Genomic DNA, 17563 nt, shown 5'->3' with positions numbered 1-17563 from the left:
CATACTACAATTTCAGATTTGTACGATAAGCGGAGAATGAGATAAATAGGAATCAGTCCCCTATTCGGGATTTAAACTCAGCAGACCATAGTCATATATTGTGCAAGCTTTGCAGTAGCAAACGTGACCTGATCCGCGTGAAAATTTTACTGTACTTCTATAACAAGGTAAACTACGACATACTCAAATTTCATCATATTCCAACGGTTGAATTTAAAGATATCATTATAATCAAATCATGCAATTTCTTACCAAGATCTTTTGAACCACAAATTAGGGTTTTGACAGAGAGAGAGTACCCACAAAAAAAACTATACACACAATCAAAATAAACAATTATAGAGATCAAAGATATGAAAAACAATCAAAATAGTACACAAATCAAACTATTATAAACAATCATGGATATCAAAGAAGAAAAAACACATACCTGGAAAAAAACGTTTCCTCTTCTTTCTCCTATGGTTTTCTACGCACCAAACTCCTTCCCAAATCTCTACTCTTTTGAGAGATTTGGTGTGAGACCAAAATACACTAAAAACTCATTCGAACTCCCCAAAGCAACCAACTCCCTAGTATTGTAGGGTTTTATGACTAACAGGGAGTTCAAGAGCTTTTTTTAAACTCCCCAGCGACTAACAAGTGTTTTCTAGAGAGTTTAGGAGATTCCTCTAAACTCCCCCACGACTAACGGAAATTTGGAGAGATTCCCTCAAACTCCCTCAGGATTAACAGGAGAAAACCTAAATACATTAAAATCTCTCGAACTCTCCCACGACTAACCCCCGGTAAGTCTTCACACGACCCAGGGTTTTGGGATTTTGTCATCACCTCTCACGCATCATCAGACTTTTTCTTGGCACCTGTAAAAACCCAAATGAAAATGCCTTCCTTCTGCTCCCTTTCAATCCAACTTCCCCATGTACATACTCTTTCTTCCTTCTAGGGGTTTTCTGGGTTTATCTGCAAATGAATTCATCTCTCTGGAATTAAACGTACAATCCCAAAAGGTACTTGTTTCTTTCCTGGTTTGTTTCTTTTTAGGGTTTCTTGCAGGGTATTAGTTTACTTTGACATTTTAGGTTGTTTTTCTAGGGTATTGAAACCCTTAATTCATACATATCGCCCATGGGTTGTATCCATGGAAAATGTTGTAGTCATTACCCAGCTTCATCGAATGCCGATCCTGAAGCTAATCGAGGAGATGTTGATTTAAATGGTACTAACAATGAGAACGGTAACAATGGAAATTATCATCAAAGTATTCTTACAGAGAGTAAAACATTTGAGATGGTTAATGTACCTTTTCATAACTTCCACTTAGAGTATTCTGTTGTTACACAGAGGATACTACCCTGACTTTCCTGATAAAGAAAATCAAGATAGTCATGTAGTTAAAACTGGAATTCAAGGGAACCCGAATCTTCATTTCTTTGGTGTTTTCGATGGGCATGGTCAATATGGCACCCAATGTTCAAATTTTGTGAAGGAGAGATTAATAGAGATACTTGAAAATGATACTAGCTTGGTGGAGGATCCTGTAAAAGCTCATAATTCTGCCTTTTTGGCTGCGAATTCTGAACTTCATGAGAGTGAAATTGATGATACAATGAGTGGTACCACTGCAATTACTGTTCTTGTTAGTGGTGATACTGTTTATGTTGCAAATGTGGGTGATTCGAGGGCAGTTATTGCTGTGAAGGATGGGAGTGGTGCTACTGCTGAGGATCTATCTATTGATCAAACACCGTTTAGGAAGGATGAATGTGAGAGAGTGAAGATGTGTGGAGCTAGAGTTTTTTGAGTGCTGATCAGTTGGAAGGTCTTAAGGATCCAGATATTCAGAATTGGGGTGATGAAGAAAGTGATGGAGGTGATCCTCCAAGGCTGTGGGTACAAGATGGTATGTATCCAGGAACTGCATTTACTAGGAGTTTGGGAGACAGTTTCGCTGAGAAGATTGGTGTTATTGCTGTTCCTGAAGTGAAAATTGTTCAGCTTACTCCAGATCATCTTTTCTTTGTGATTGCTAGCGATGGTGTCTTTGAGTTCCTCTCAAGTCAAGCCGTTACCGATATGGTAAGACCCCCCTTGCATAGTACCTTTCTTAGTTGCACTTTGACAGTCTCATCTCTGCAAATGTACCATCTGTCCAACGAATTCCTTCTTATCAATAGCCAAAATCCTGAATATTGGCAGGACTCATTCTCTACTATCCTATGGTTCTTCTTATTATTCTTCCCGCTCATTTGGATGCAGGTGATGAAATATGCAGATACTTGGGATGCATGTGCTTCAATTACTGGGGAATCGTACAAGCTATGGCTAGAGCATGAAAATCGAATATAACGATCATCATTGTGCGCATCAAAGACCTGCAAAATGTATGAGTGAGATAACTTCCTTCAGATGCCCCCATTGCTTTTTTTTCATTTGCAGTATAGTCTGGTGCCCCTGTCAGGTGGGTAAACTAAGTGGTATACCATAAACATAGCGCTCGCGCAAACAATGCATCAATAAACTTAAAGAGCTATATATAAAATAAATGTGAATCGTAGGGATTGATTTTTGGTGTCCCAATTGGTATATTCACTGTAGAACTATACCACAATAGTGATCAAATCTTGTTAACCAAATGGAATATAGATGCTCTCTTGGACTGTACACGGACCATATGAAAAAATTTCAGATACTTGGGTTACTACTTTTTACTCGGGAATGCTTTTACTAACGAATGCACGCATGTCTCAGCAGACCCTTTGGATGTCACTGACATTATTAATTTCATTTTACTCATTCTTAAATTCTTTTATTGATTTCACTAGTCACAATGCAAAGCTATTGATGGAACAAAAGGAGGGAGTACCAAGTCGGTGCCACAAGGGATGGAAAACGGGATTTCTGATTCCACAGATCCGGAGGTGGAGGCAGTCGAACGTACTGTGCTCACTGAACAAAATCATGCATCTGTTGTTCCGTCTCTTGCAGAACCCTCTTCCGTAATATTGGTGGGTGCTTCATACTATTCTTGGTCCTTCCTGATGTAATCTTTTTGCTTTACCGTGATTACCTGATTTATTGTCCTTGCAGTCATCAAGCCAGGTTGACCTTACACCCTTGCATCTCATTATTCCTTCCTGTCTGCATTGAGGTATTCAGTAATCTTCTCTGCAGGCCCTATTTTGTTTGGAGTTGAATGTTGTTTTTTCGGGCTGCAATCTGGAAAGTCTCACATATACTTTATTACTGAATGGATCTTGACTTCCGAGTTTTTCAGTTCAAGTGCATAAAATACCATGTTGAGTTGTTGACATACCCTATTGCAAACACTTTGTCACACCATGCTTGTAAATGAACATTGTAACTAACCACTCAGCGCTGTCTAAGAGAGTAAGAAAAAAAGGGCTGCTTCAACTCGCATCTACTAATCCAGAACAAAGTAAAAAGGAAAGAAAAAGTCCGGGGAGAGATAATGACCTAGCTTCCATATATCAAGTTGAAGTATCGGATATGAAGAAACCATTTTTCTTGTTTTTTTTGCAGAGGAGGCTTTCTTCTTTTTGTTGTCTTTCTTTACATATAAATATTAACAAATACATGGGCAGGTTTTTATGTAAATGCTCTACTCTAATTCCACTCCAGTTGAAGTTTGTGAATACCCCTCCCAAAACTACACTCACTTTTTAATCCAATGGTAGTTTTGATTTATCTTCTGCTTTCATTTGAGTTCATCTATTATCGCCTTGTTATTCTGTTCTGTTTTTCCAACATGGTGCTGGGGCATTCTCTACTCATCAGTTACCTTAAACAATTTTGCTTTCAAACCACAGTTTAAGAGTATCAGACCAAGTAAATGTTCATTTTGATTAATTTTCAAGACAAGCTTAAACTTTCAGGTTTGTGAAATGATTGCTGCTCTTAACAGTACATGTAGTAATTGTTGTTGTACGTCAATGACTGAAAGCCAGTCTTATTGAATCAAAATTTAAACATACTGTATTCAGCGTTCTTCTAACAAGGGTGCTGTAATTGAAAATGTCCGAAAGAATCAAAGACTCTACAACTAGTAAAAATCACCAAAAACCTACACAATTCCAATCAGTAACTTCACTTCTTCTTGTTATTGTTCTTCCTCTCATGACATGCTTTCAAAGCTTGAACTTCTGCATAGACCCAAACAAAGAAAAAGATGACAAGGGTTTAAGGTTTATGAAAAACTGGAAACTACAACCCTTGAAAAATTCAGAACTATGACTAAACCAAATTAGAATATGATGAAAAAAGAAGACATACCCGCTTGACAAGCTTTCCAGTTTCTGTTATTTTCAACTAGACAATCCTACATGAACAATAAAATCTCAGATTTCTAAAGCACTTACTTGATAAATATTGAATTATGAGCTTAGGGGTTTTTACCTGTAAAGTCAAATAGAGAACAGAACATTCCTCGAGTTGCTTAACACTTTCATCTTCCTCATCAGCATCATCTTGATGTAGAGATTGCTGAGTAGGTTTTTCATTCTTCGCTTTTGGTAATTCCTCCATAATCAATCCCAGATGTTTTGGTTAAGAAAAATTTCCACACTATTTTTCCGAAAAGGGATGAGAAATTTGGGATTGGGACTAACTTGGTACTTCTTATTCACTGGTTCCAGAATAGAATCTAACCTAACCTAACCCAACTCATTTGAGAAGTGGAAGTGGAACCACTCGGTAGATAGAGAGGTCGCTAGTTCAAACTCCAGCACCAACAATATTCAAAAATTGCTTTAAGTTAAAAAAGAAAAAGAAAAAGAAAAATCAGAGTTCTACGGGTTTATAAACAAAACCCTAAATTGTTTCCAACACAGTCGCAACAAAAAAAAAACCTGAGAATGGTTTCTTCAGTGGCAATTCCTAGTGATACATTTAAGTTGGGGTTTATCGGAGCTGGAAAATTGGCAGAGAATATAGCTAGAGGAGTAGTGAAATCAGGGATTTTACCTGCTTCAAGAATTAGTACTGCTCATAGAAGTTCTGATCGTAGAGATGTTTTTTCATCCTTTGGGGTTAAAGTCTTTGAACATAATCATCAGGTCTTTTTCTGTATATTCTTCCTTTTAATGTAAATTGGAATCACCATTTTCATTACTTGGAAACTAATCTTAGGTGTTGGTTACTCGAGACACATATTTAATAATCCAACAATGTTTTTATCTTAATGAATAGGTTGTCGAACACAGTGACGTCATCATATTTTCAGTGAAACCTCAGATGGGTACTTCTCTATCTTGTTCTTTACTTTTACGTTCATTGCTTAATTCCTAGTTCTATACATATTTTTGGGATGCATTTCGTTTGCTATACTAGTATCTTTTCTATGCTCATGGTTCGCTAATGGAGTGATTTGGAAGAAACTCTAGTGAAATCAGGAGAGTTTGACCACCAGGAATCACTTTTAGTCATCACAATAGGGCCTTAGCGTCTTCCTAATTTTGTATCATAGGTTGGCTATATAGCAAATCAACCTAGAATGGTTAATTGCAGTATGAACATTATCTGGTTGGTGGCTTGAGTTGTAACCAAGAACTATAAGGTGTTCATGTCCACTAATATGGTGTCACATACAAAATGCAGTTTCTGTAGTTACAGGACATAGATCGCCATTCACTATGTGTAATTGTATTCTCTCTCCTCTTCTATTTTGGATTTGTAACTAAAATTGTCAATGTTGCAGTGAAGGAGGTGGTTTTGCAGCTGAAACCTTCGCTTACAGGAGATAAACTTTTAGTGTCAATTGCCGCTGGGATTAAATTGTGTGATCTACAGGTCAGCATCTGAAAATCTCTTTTTGTTTATTAAACTCTTGTTATTCAAGTATCTGTTAACAGATTGAATTATCAATCAACAATTCTTCATACTCATTTTCGTCATACCTCTCTGTTCTTTACCATTTTATTCTTTAATTCCTTCTCTTGTCCAAATTCTTTTCATCACTTCTATATTTTTCTTTTCGCGTGATGCTTGTTGTTGTGAGGATTTCATATAATCCCGCGTGTCTATTGCATTGACGTTTTCAGTTTTACCTTTGTACCCTATGTGGGATCCTAATTAATAATTCTGTTCTGATGAAAGCGAAACTAATTGGTGTTTGATGCAGGAATGGTCAGGGAATACTCGTTTTATTCGAGTTATGCCAAATACTCCTTCTGCTGTAGGTCAGGCAGCATCAGGTAAAAGTGCTTCTTTTTTTCTCCTTCTCTAAATACTTATTAGTGAAACTAATCAAACTCTGTTGGATGAGATGGTTGTTTGATCCTGGATGTAAGGTTATCAAGATGTCCATTTTAGAATTGAACTAGTATAAAAAGTAAATCATGGCCGAGTCTGCGTTTCTCTTTATTTACTATACTTGTTTATGATGAGTTGATATGTGAAGTCATGGTTCTATCTCACAGCAGTCTTCTTACTCTTGATTTGTGTATTAATACTTTACATCAAAGCCACAAGTCAATACTGGTGTACAATATGCAGTTATTAGCTTAGGAGGAACTGCAACAGAAGAAGATGGATTGCTTATGGATAGTCTCTTTGGAGCAATTGGTAAGACTTGGAGAGCTAATGAGAAAATGTTTGATGCCGTCACCGGATTGAGGTATGTGACACTTGGATTAATGATAGTTTTATGCACCTTCAGTACTTGTGCTGCAGCACCTTGTTTGTAGAATTTTCACTATCGTATTTTCTGTGTGGAGACATCTTTTATACGTCATGACTTGCCACTTTGTATAGCATTTCTTTTGAAAAATAACCTCACTTTTGAATGATAAATCTGATTAGGGTTGTTTTACTTTACAGTGGAAGTGGCCCAGCATATATTTTTCTGGCAATAGAGGCTCTAGCCGATGGTGGAGTAGCTGCAGGTCTTCCACGAGACCTTGCAGCAGGTTTAGCTGCTCAGACTGTAAGTGGGAACTGATACTATGTGTTTTTGTTTTTCTGCGAAAAACTTCCTTTAACCAGGTTATAAATGTAATATCAGAATAACTAGGGTGTTTAGGAGAAAAAGAAAGAAATGAAATTACTTCGAAGTAGGTGGAGAAATTCCCTGTTACCAGGCCTACTAGTTATGCTAATTTTTCTTTTCCAATCACTAGGTTTTGGGAGCAGCTGCAATGGTCGTCAACACTGGTAAGCATCCAGGGCAGCTAAAAGATGATGTTGCATCACCTGGAGGAACCACCATTGCTGCGATTCACGAATTGGAGAAGGGTGGATTTCGTGGGACTCTGATGAACGCAGTTGTTGCTGCAGCCAACCGTAGTAAAGAGTTGTCTAAGAACTAGATTTGCCCCTTTTTCGTCTCTGCGAGGTTCCCACCACCATTCTGGTTACGTGTCCAATCAGAAGAAACATCTGAGATACAATTGATTATGGCTCCTTACCATTTTTTTAGTTCTGGTATCATATTAGGTTACCATTTGAAGCTGTCAACATTTTGCAGTAATTGCCTTAAGAAGTTATAAATAACTGATGTTAGGCTTATCCTTGGGTATCTTGTCCTGTTTGTCTATAAATGGGTCTCTTTCGTTTGTAATAAACAACGGTTAACATTACATTAGAATATTAGACTCTATTAGAATTTTCAATGACTGGCCATAAAAGATCAACTTCGAAGTTGCCATGTACAGGGATTGTAAAGTTGTAGCTCGAGAACAATTGTATGTCGCAGTTTCATGCAGAAAACAGAAAGAAAAAACTAAGTGAATGTCTCTGGTGGAAAAGCACGTTGGTGTATACTTGTCTCCATTCAATACCCCGTTCTCCTCTTTCATCTGCTCAAGTAACTCAAATGGTGTATGTAACCCTGATGGTGTGTATTCTGATGTACAAGTCTGATCGGATATTGATCAGAGCTCTGCTGAGAGTTAGCCTTAGTATCTAGAAGCAAGCATTTTACTCCGTCTTTTGAAGCCACCCCATCTACAGACACAAACAACAACAACTTATATGGTTTAATTTCTGCAGCAACATTTTACACATGCAACCAAAATGAGCAGTTCTCCTGGTGATTGGCAAGGAAATCGATCATACCTTCCATGCATACATCCCAAAGAATGCAATTGTATCTGCCGCCCAAACGGTTGAGAAGGATTTCACAAAGAATGGAATTAAAACATTTAGTAAAGGAACAAGTATGAAGAGATAGTTCAAAGCTTCCTTCTCATTCTTTGAGCAGTCACGGGCACGAAGTGATGGAATTGCTACAAAAACAAAAGCCCTGAAGTTAGGAAAATATTAAAGACAACTTTCCTTTGCACAGCTTTAACATTCTTATGAAGATCGATATCCCAGAGTAGTAAAACAAAAAGATCAGAAAGAACATGAAACACGAAATATTCAACTACCCCGCCAAAATTTGCTCTTGTTTACAGTTTCTAAGAAACGGTGCTGAGATTTATAGAGGAAAACTTACTGAACATCCAAAATGACCACATTCCCATGAGTCTCCATAAGTCAGGTTCGTTGGATGGAAATACAACATTGAACGAAAGTAGCCCACCTAACAACATCGAGACATAAGCTTGAACTTCAAAGACGGTGTACAAAGTGCTTCCAGGCACTGCAGGATTTTTACTTGCAGTAGAAGCCCTAGGTGCAAATGTTGCAGCAGTCTTCTGAACAGCCTGTTTAAAGTGTTTAAATTTCTATGAATAACAGTCAACCTTGTGAAAACTTAGAAACAGCTTAATCACTTCTCCCTATGCAGCTATGCTGATGCATCAGCTGCCAGTACATATTTGCTAATTGTATTTCCATGATATTAGAATTTTAAACAGTCGAATCTAGAAGATCAACTGCGCATTGTTCAGAAAGGTCGACTGCTATTACCATTTTCATTATGCCTTATGAGTGTACCCCCATACACAGTCATACTAAAGGTGCTAAAAACTGACTAAGACTTTCAAATATGTATTAGTCATTACCATAATCTACTCTTTACTCATTCAGCAACACAGCAGTTCCATTTATCCATAAAGGTCCCGACTTCCAACCGCATAAATGAGGTAAAACTGGGGTGAAGTGCTGCACTCAGTACACTGCATCTTTATGAAATCAATTTTGACTGCAATTTTCCGAGAACTAGTTCTTTATCACTATAAACAGTCTAAACGTCTTAACTACAATCCTAGCTAGCTAACTTGTTCTTAGTTAGTTCTTACTAGTTACATAATCAACACGACAGAACTTGTGATAAGAATATAAATACCTTTTTGAGGTCTTTATCAATTGACGAAGATGTCGACCGAACAGATTTGTTGATATCTTCTTCCTTGGATACTTCATCTTTTGTTTCTTCGACAATTGGTGAATCATTTGAACTTACTAATAATACTTTTTTTCTTATAATTAACTTTCTTTTCCAGAATTTGATCTCATTTTTGATGCATTTAGTTCTGGTTACCAAGGAAATGGCGGGAAGATTTAAAATTCTGTTGTTTAATGACGTTGAGATTAACTGATACATTCTTCTTCCCTCTCTGTTTTGAGAGAGAAGAGAAAGTGCTGCAGAGAGAGTCTAGGGAGAGAGAAACAGAGATGAGAAGCGTATGGTGTGATTTTGTTCGGAAATTGGAACTGTTCAGATTACCATATTATCCTTCAAAGAACCCACATGCAAGTCGTTATCATTTTTTTTTCTTTTCTGCATGTAACTAGTGCGAATATGCCTAAAATCACCTGGCTCAGCTAGGTCTGACTCAATGTGTTTGTTTTTAAGTTATATGTGACTTAACTGACTTAAGAATATGCGAGTCACTAGTTTGGTCGTATTGAGGACATTTTGTCACTCGACTTAAGCTAAGGGTTAAATTTGAGTCAGGTAGTGAATCAGATGTAAACAAACAAGTGGGCTGACAGCTGACTCGTGGCGAGTCAGGGGACGAATCCGACCTGGTTCGCTAGTCAGATGCAAAAATATATTGTAGGTATCACCCCGATTTACAACACCTAGTTTTTTTGTGGCAATCGGCTGATAGGTTGGTTGGGGCTTACAACTCGGACTTGATTAGGTTAATCTAAGAAATTTAGTTTTAATTTTCACTTTTAGAATTGACATAGGCCATAATATTATGGTTAACCGAAAAATTAAACTGATGTATGGTTGCGATACACTCACTCTAGTAAGATAAAATCAGAATAGCACGTTATATACTTTGATGAAAACTTAGTAATATACATTATATAAAGTCTAATATTTCTGAGAGGAAGGATTGAATCCGAATATGTGCACCTCCTCTTAATTTTGGGTGCACAGTCCTCCCTTGTTTATTGGTTTGTATGTAACCCTGGTTAATCACTTTTTAGTTAAAAAATCGAAAACTAATAGAACCCAACTTCCGTCTTCTCTCTCCATTGATTTTGAACTCTGCATAAAGAAAAATAAGTTCAATCAAAAACTACAGTTTGCTTGATTAGAATTCTTCGATTAAATCAAGCAAAAAAAAAACCCTAAGGTTTTCAATTTAATTTTGATAATAAAACAGATCTTAGTAGAATTATGGGAGCAAATGTAATTGATGAATAGATCAAAATAAAGATTGATTAATAAATGTTTAACAAAAGAAGAAGATGAAGAAGAAAAATGATAGTAGTGGTTTGGTTCAAAACGATGTGTCTCTATAACTTACAATTTTGACGGATGATTTGATAAATCAACTTTTAATGATAGACAAAAGGAAGCAAAAACTTTTGGAATACAGTAGAGAGTAAGGGTAAACATCAACGATCCCATCAAGATGGAGTCATTCGGTCTGATTAGAGTTCGGTAAATTTCAATCTTAATACAAAATCACAGGTATACCATTAGTTGTTTAAAGATATGATCCCATCAAAATGAACTGCCAGTCCAAATCTTTACATTAGTTTGTAACATAGAAAGTGTTCCAAAAAAGAGAGTAAATTTGGGTTGGAGTTTTTAATAGAGAAAAATCTCAAAGAGACAAGAGGGAACTTGAATTTGCGCATAAACTTTTTTCTCCCACATTCCAATTCTCAACATGGTATTTAATATCTGAGTATAGAAATAAGAAATAACTAGAGTTAAGTATAAACCAATAAACAAGGGAGGAATGTGCACCCCGGGTTAGGAGGGGGTGCACATAGTCGGACTCGGAAGGATCTAATAACATGGTTACAGTGATATTACCATGACATGGTGGCACAATTTTTTTTATAAAAGATCCAATCAACAATGATTTTGAAGCTAATATTTTGGTGACATATTCCTCTTATAAAGCTCTACATTCCTATCAAAAATGAGAGTATTCTGAAACGCGAAATTTTATCATCTAAAAATATTAATTTTAATCAATCTTCAACGATTAATATTCACAATGGTAGATAATGGTCATGTACATCTCAGATTGCACTCATTTTTGGTTGGAGTGTGGAGCTTTATAAGAAGAACATGTCACCATAAAATTAGCTTCAAATTCATTGCGGATTGGATTTTTTAGAAAAATGTCTCCACCATGTCATGATAATGTCATTCTAACCATGCCATCGGATCATGTCGTTATTTATGATAACCATATTTCAAAACAGATATTTGAAATAATTGGAAAAGTTCCTAATAAAATGTAAAATTCTGATGACCAAAAGCTCTATCTTTGATACCTTCACCTCCTTCGATGTAGAGCAATAATGTAATATCATGTTTGTTTATTTTTTTGGATCTGACTCGTACGCGTCTGATTCAATATGTTTATTTTCTGGAGTCAGATCTAACTCAACTGACTGAAAAATATACAAGTCGGTAGCTTGGTTCCATGAGTTAGGGGCATTTTAATCCGTGATTCAAATATGTCCAAGTTAGGGATTAGGTCAAAGTCAGGTAACGAGACAGATCTGACTCAAACTAAAAAACAAACGATCTGACATCTGACTCATGTCGGGTCATGGGTCGAGTCAGATCCATACGTCGAGTTAGCAAAAAACAAATATGTTCTAAGTCAAGTAACTTGGATGATGTCATCTTCAATCTGGATTCTCATTGTGATAACAAGAATCACAAACTCCCACTTTATCTCTTAAAGTAATTATGACTTTAAATATATTAGGGAGCTATTGATTGATCTAGTGATGATGCATTTTCTGCCTCTGCCTTCTCAATCACAATCTTGAAAGAAAGTAGAATAGACGGTAACATCAATTTTTATGTAACTAACGATGCTGCAATAATAAAATAAAAAGATTAACCTCATAATTTAGTATTGATAAATTTCTTGTAATGCGGTGTCAATTTCGAAAAACTTTCCAAAGATACTTAAGGTCCGTAAATATCGAGTTACTACTTCATCGTAGAGAATGATGACAATGGGCAACATAAGGACATGAATTACCCCGTCACTAAACTAAATCTCAATGTACTAATTCCTTATTATATTTATCTTAACTCTAAGCGATGTGAACTCCGACGTTGAACTGTGATAAAACCTTTGGTACCTATTGGTTGAAATTGGCCTTTAGTGAAGTAGCCGCTCAAAAGAGGACACTACGCAGAGCTCTATTGGTGCAAATACTATATAGTGATAGAAACCTACTCTCTGATTAGATACTTTCTATATTCAACACTTAAGTATATCAGAAAAGTTTAACCTGCGAGTATTGTTGGTGGGAAACTAGGTAATTGCATTGTTATTTTAATTTTCGATTATTGATTTGATTGACTAACAGTTTTTGCAACTTTGATTGCACCTAGTTTGATTATTCTTGAGAGCCTTCTCTTCTGACATAAGGGTCACTCAAACTTGATCAAAGTATTCGGATCTAAATGACATTTTTTTATAATCCATTGTTAATAGACTCCTATCTGTGTGTGATTGATCACAAGAGGATTCAAGTTTGTGTTGTGCAGGTTTTAAGAAGACGATTGAAGATTTGAAGACGAAGAAGATTTTCTTATTAGTTTTTGTATCTTTGTGAATCTTGTACACACATCTTGATCGTCTGGGATCCAACTAGAATCGTGTTTATGTTTGATAAACTTGATAGTGAAGTTGTCTGAGATCGACATCAAATTATAATTACTATTTGAGTTATATATTGATTGATTGCAAATCTTGAATTTGATTATATCGGTAATCAAAGTTTGGATTGGTCTAACCCGACAAAGGAGTTTATTAGATAAAAAAGAAGAGTCTTTGTCAAACTCATTATCTTATCACTAAGATTGAATAGAGTTGTTACCAAACATATTTTCATCCTTTACTGTTTGGAATACGATCCAAAGGACTAGTGATTCACGTCGCGACTCTCGAAGTCGAATACGCAGGGATCGATACTGACAAAACTAAGTATCTAGGGGTAGTCTGCTTGGTCTCAACTATACGAAGTTGGTATTAGATTTCATATAACGGCTTAATTATGAAAGTACTCAAAACTGGACAAGGTCCCCGGATTTTTCTGCATTTGCGGTTTCCTCGTTAATAAAAACTTGTTGTGCCATTTATTTTATTATTCCGCATTATAATTGTTTTACTATAATTAAAGTAAATTTCACTTGTACGTTAATCCGAATTACTTGACTTTGATCCTAATAGTGAATCGGTTTTTACCGTAACTATTGTCAAGTAAATATCTTGTTGTTGTATTGTCTCAACTTCGTCCATATACAATCACACAAGGTATAAGACTTTAGTTGTATTGTCTCGACATTGTCCATAGACGATCACTTAAGATACCATACTTATAGGTTGATAAATAATAGATTGTGGTGTATTTGGGTGCCCTCGTCTTTTCAGTTTCAAGCATTTGAGAACTATTTATTGAAGGGTTTTAAGTAAAACTTTATTCATGATCACTTTTGGGGAAATTGGTTATCTCGAAATCAATTTGTTTGTGATGTTTGGTGATTTATTCTCTTAATCTTATATATGCTTTGTTTTTTTTTCTGATTCAGACAATATTTCTTCTTAATCATTCTCCTCTTTTGTATGAATCTTCTTGAATTCTTTGGTGTTCTTTTTATCCGTCTAGATGTGTTTTTTAAGGGTTTGCATTTCGAGTTTTAAAAGGGGTTTTCTTTTTTTGTTTGAAATCTCTTTTCTTTTCTCAATAATCAGACAGGCTTGTGTCTCCTCCATTTTTTTTCTTCATCTGATTTCGCTTAACTTTTTTTTTTCTCAGTGATCTTTCTTTTAGGTTTTGGTTTCGCTTAACTCTCTTAAATTTCTTTCTTATGCTTTTGTGTTTACCAAATTTGTTTTTAATGATCTTATTTTGGATCTTAGCTCCTTACGCCTCCTTGTTTGACCATGTCTTGTTTTTCAAGATCCTTACTTTATCAGTTCATTTCTGAGTTTTCAAGACGTCATTATTGTGGAGATATAAGGTAAAATGATATTTAGGTTTTGCTTGAATTCAAAATGGGTCGTGGTTTATCGGATCCATCCTTCGGGCTCGAGTTTCTTTTTGGAGTGGTCTTGATCATTTTTTCTTTCTAATGGTCTTGTTCCTTATTCTGGCTCTTAAACCTCTCATTTTTTTAACATTCTTGTATTCATGTTTTATTCCTTCTATTGTGTATTCTTAGATCTTTCGAGATTGACTGTATGAAAAATAAAAAAACATTTGTGTTGCCAACAATAAATAAAACTCAGTATTACCCTAACCCATTATAACATATGAAACCCCTAGTGTTGACGGTGGATTCTTGATGAATGCTAAAATCGTAAAATGATAATTTTATATATTTCTGATCTAGCTTCAGATGAATGTATGGAAATCATATTTTAAAACTTAGACATGAAAGTCCATGTCACGATGATGTCTGACTGAGTGTGTAGCCTCTTCAGAGTATGCATGAATATGTAATTATTAAAGCCTCTTAGCCGAGCTTTCAATATTCTGCATATTTCATCATTTATGTTGAGCAATTCCAGTACACACTTCTGTATGGAATCGAGAATGATTGGACAACTCCTAGATGGATTGACCATTAGTATAGAGCAATAACGTCTTCAGGATGTCGCAGTCTTCCCTGGTTATGCAAAACAAATGATCAGAACGAGTATGATGCTTCCACTATCTCATACCTCGATTCACGAATAAATATAATCCTCCTAGACAGATTGCCTGCTAGTATAGAGCCATCAATTAATTAATTCTAGTGCAATATTCATCAATTGAATTCCTAGAAAATTTATATTTTCATCACAAAATTTTATTACTTCAATTCACGGCCTTTCTCAACTGAATTCCATGGATTAGTAATAAATATCTACCTTTCGGACATATGGGCCACCACCGGGTAAGCCTGGAGAAAATAGTGTGAGTGTACTTAGTAATGATGTACGAACGAGCACCCAAAAATATGGACTAATGTGGATATATGGAGAGCTATGCCAAACAGAAAAGGATTTTTTTAAAAAAATAAAATAAAATAAAAAGGTGCAAGGAACTGAACTCACCGGACCACCGGCCGACCATGCCGCGGCCGTGGCCGGTCCCACGCCTCTCCACTTCTTTTTTTATTATTATTTTTCCACAACTCTTGACTCCCACATTCGTGCAAACTTTTAGTTTTCCATATTTCTTCAAATATTGCTCAATTCTCCAAAAAAGCCTATCCCACGACTATTAGGTCTTTTTCACCAATAAATATTAAAAATCATTATTTCAATATTCTAAAATATTGGACATGTGAGAAAAACCCTACTTGCTCTTCCATGCAAAAATTGTGAGTTTCGGTCAATATCAACTCTTCTGAAGAGATACAAAATATTGCACAAACATCCAACAAAAAATACCAAAATTCCCATAAATGGACGGTCGTCAAATGGTGATCCGTGCACCACCATGGCCGGAATTGGCCGGTTCACTTGGCCATCATGGATGGATGGTCCCACGTTTCTTATTCCATTTTGGACAATCCTCCACTTGGATAATCCTCCATATTTTGGATAATCCTCCATATTTTGGTGAATCCTCTTCCACCAATTGGACAATTCTCTATACACCTCTCAATCGGTCTCTCCACCACCAATGAACGATGCTCATACTTATTAGTTGGTTAATATCTCTACTCACATTGGACAACTCTCCGATCCAGAGCTTTCTAAAATTAGGGTTTCAGACTTATGATAATTATGATAAACATCAATAATTTTCATGATTGATCCAACTATCAATATTTTAATTAATATTTAATGTTCTATCTTACTACCAACATCTTTGTTGCTCAACTACTGTCCGAGAGGCAACATGACATTGGACCGCCATCCAATATTTCATTGGACAACTATTGATCATCCAATATTTACCAATACTCCAATTCTTACTTTTTTCATTCGACAATTCATGACATAGTAAATCATGAATGAGTATTCTACATAACTCAACAATATATGATTTCTTGTCAAATGCTCGACATATCAGAATAGGTCCATGATTGAGCAATCTCATTAGACCCAAGTTCGTCAATCTAAATCGGTACCTTAATTGGTATAATGATATGTCACAATTCATCAGACTCGACATCTGTGTATTATTGTTATCCTAGCAGACACATTATGCTCAATCCATGAGTCACATAGTATACCATATTCGTCAATTATCAGCTTCCCTCCAACAAGTCGACCCTCATCCCTCTTTGTGACCGAATTGACTCTCGAACGACCATTGTCTTGATTTAGGCCGGATTCATACATATTGATCTCTCGAACTCAAAGAACTCTCACGCAGTGCATCTATTAAAGGTTTAGACAATTTGCTTAATCAGGGATCCTCTATACGCACAACTTTCCATTGTTCCTCAAAAACCAGCAAATCGTTTTTACACATCAACACCTAGGTTTGTCCTTTTATGCTATGAACTTCCTTTACTTAGTTTATCATTTGATTTTTGCTTTACTTACATTTGTATTTTTTAGTATACTTTTTGTTTTTTAGAGTTTCGTTTGTCTTTCTCAATTAATTAGGGAATCAAGGACTCCTATGAAACAACTTGATGTCGAAATCAATGTCGGATATGTATTAGTTTACTTTGATTTTATAAACTGGGCCGCGATTGCTTGTATCCTTTCTAGATACAACCTTCACCCTTATAAATCTTCAATTTAAAAGAAGGATAAAACGTATTTTTCAATCATTTAGAAGACTCCCTCATCCCGTATAAGCCATTGTGACACTTTTATCGACTTGATAGAAGGACTCAGAACCCTATTTTGATAGTTCTATCACGAGTAAAGGCGCTCATTTTTCTCAACTTGCATGTGGAGGTATACATTTTTCCAGCACTAGAAGATAACTCAATGAGTACCGAACGAAAAACTATAAGGTATTTGAAGAATTATAAATGTGGCTTAATTTTCGTAATTTTATACATAATTCCGTTTATATCTACATTAAAGGATGTATAATAGATTTACCTAATTAATATACATGGCCGACTTAATCTTAAAAAAAAAAGTGGCTATGCATGAATGTCGTGTTGAGTTCCTTAAAGTAAAACCTATTTCAGAAGCAAGGATATGACATATACGGGTGGTACGCCACCATCGTTCGACTATACCACTCTTTA

General features: G+C 35.9%; 3 protein-coding genes and 1 pseudogene across 3 annotated transcripts; 2 read left to right on the top strand and 2 right to left on the bottom strand.

Annotated features, from left to right (window-relative positions):
* Nucleotides 1-845: 845 nt before the first annotated feature.
* Nucleotides 846-2390, top strand: LOC113317307 (annotated as a pseudogene).
* A 713-nt stretch (nt 2391-3103) lies between these two features.
* On the bottom strand, nt 3104-4689 carry LOC113317310. The gene is made up of 3 exons (XM_026565440.1): nt 4417-4689; nt 4294-4339; nt 3104-4163 (listed from the first exon to the last, which is right to left on the bottom strand). The coding sequence occupies exons 1-3, from the start codon at nt 4543-4545 to the stop codon at nt 4108-4110; spliced, it is 231 nt and encodes a 76-aa protein (XP_026421225.1). The 5' UTR covers nt 4546-4689; the 3' UTR covers nt 3104-4107.
* Nucleotides 4690-4754: 65 nt separating this feature from the next.
* On the top strand, nt 4755-7631 carry LOC113317308 (pyrroline-5-carboxylate reductase-like). Its single transcript, XM_026565437.1, has 7 exons — nt 4755-5075; nt 5209-5257; nt 5717-5808; nt 6140-6212; nt 6514-6634; nt 6838-6943; nt 7137-7631. The coding sequence occupies exons 1-7, from the start codon at nt 4875-4877 to the stop codon at nt 7323-7325; spliced, it is 831 nt and encodes a 276-aa protein (XP_026421222.1). The 5' UTR covers nt 4755-4874; the 3' UTR covers nt 7326-7631.
* On the bottom strand, nt 7570-9589 carry LOC113317309. The gene is made up of 4 exons (XM_026565438.1): nt 9251-9589; nt 8456-8666; nt 8074-8243; nt 7570-7962 (listed from the first exon to the last, which is right to left on the bottom strand). The coding sequence occupies exons 1-4, from the start codon at nt 9506-9508 to the stop codon at nt 7936-7938; spliced, it is 666 nt and encodes a 221-aa protein (XP_026421223.1). The 5' UTR covers nt 9509-9589; the 3' UTR covers nt 7570-7935.
* Between the last annotated feature and the right edge of the window lie 7974 nt (nt 9590-17563).

The sequence above is a fragment of the Papaver somniferum genome, chromosome 10 (assembly GCF_003573695.1).
Source record: "Papaver somniferum cultivar HN1 chromosome 10, ASM357369v1, whole genome shotgun sequence".
NCBI classification, from domain to species: domain Eukaryota; kingdom Viridiplantae; phylum Streptophyta; class Magnoliopsida; order Ranunculales; family Papaveraceae; genus Papaver; species Papaver somniferum.
This window is presented reverse-complemented; position numbering and strand designations above follow the sequence as displayed.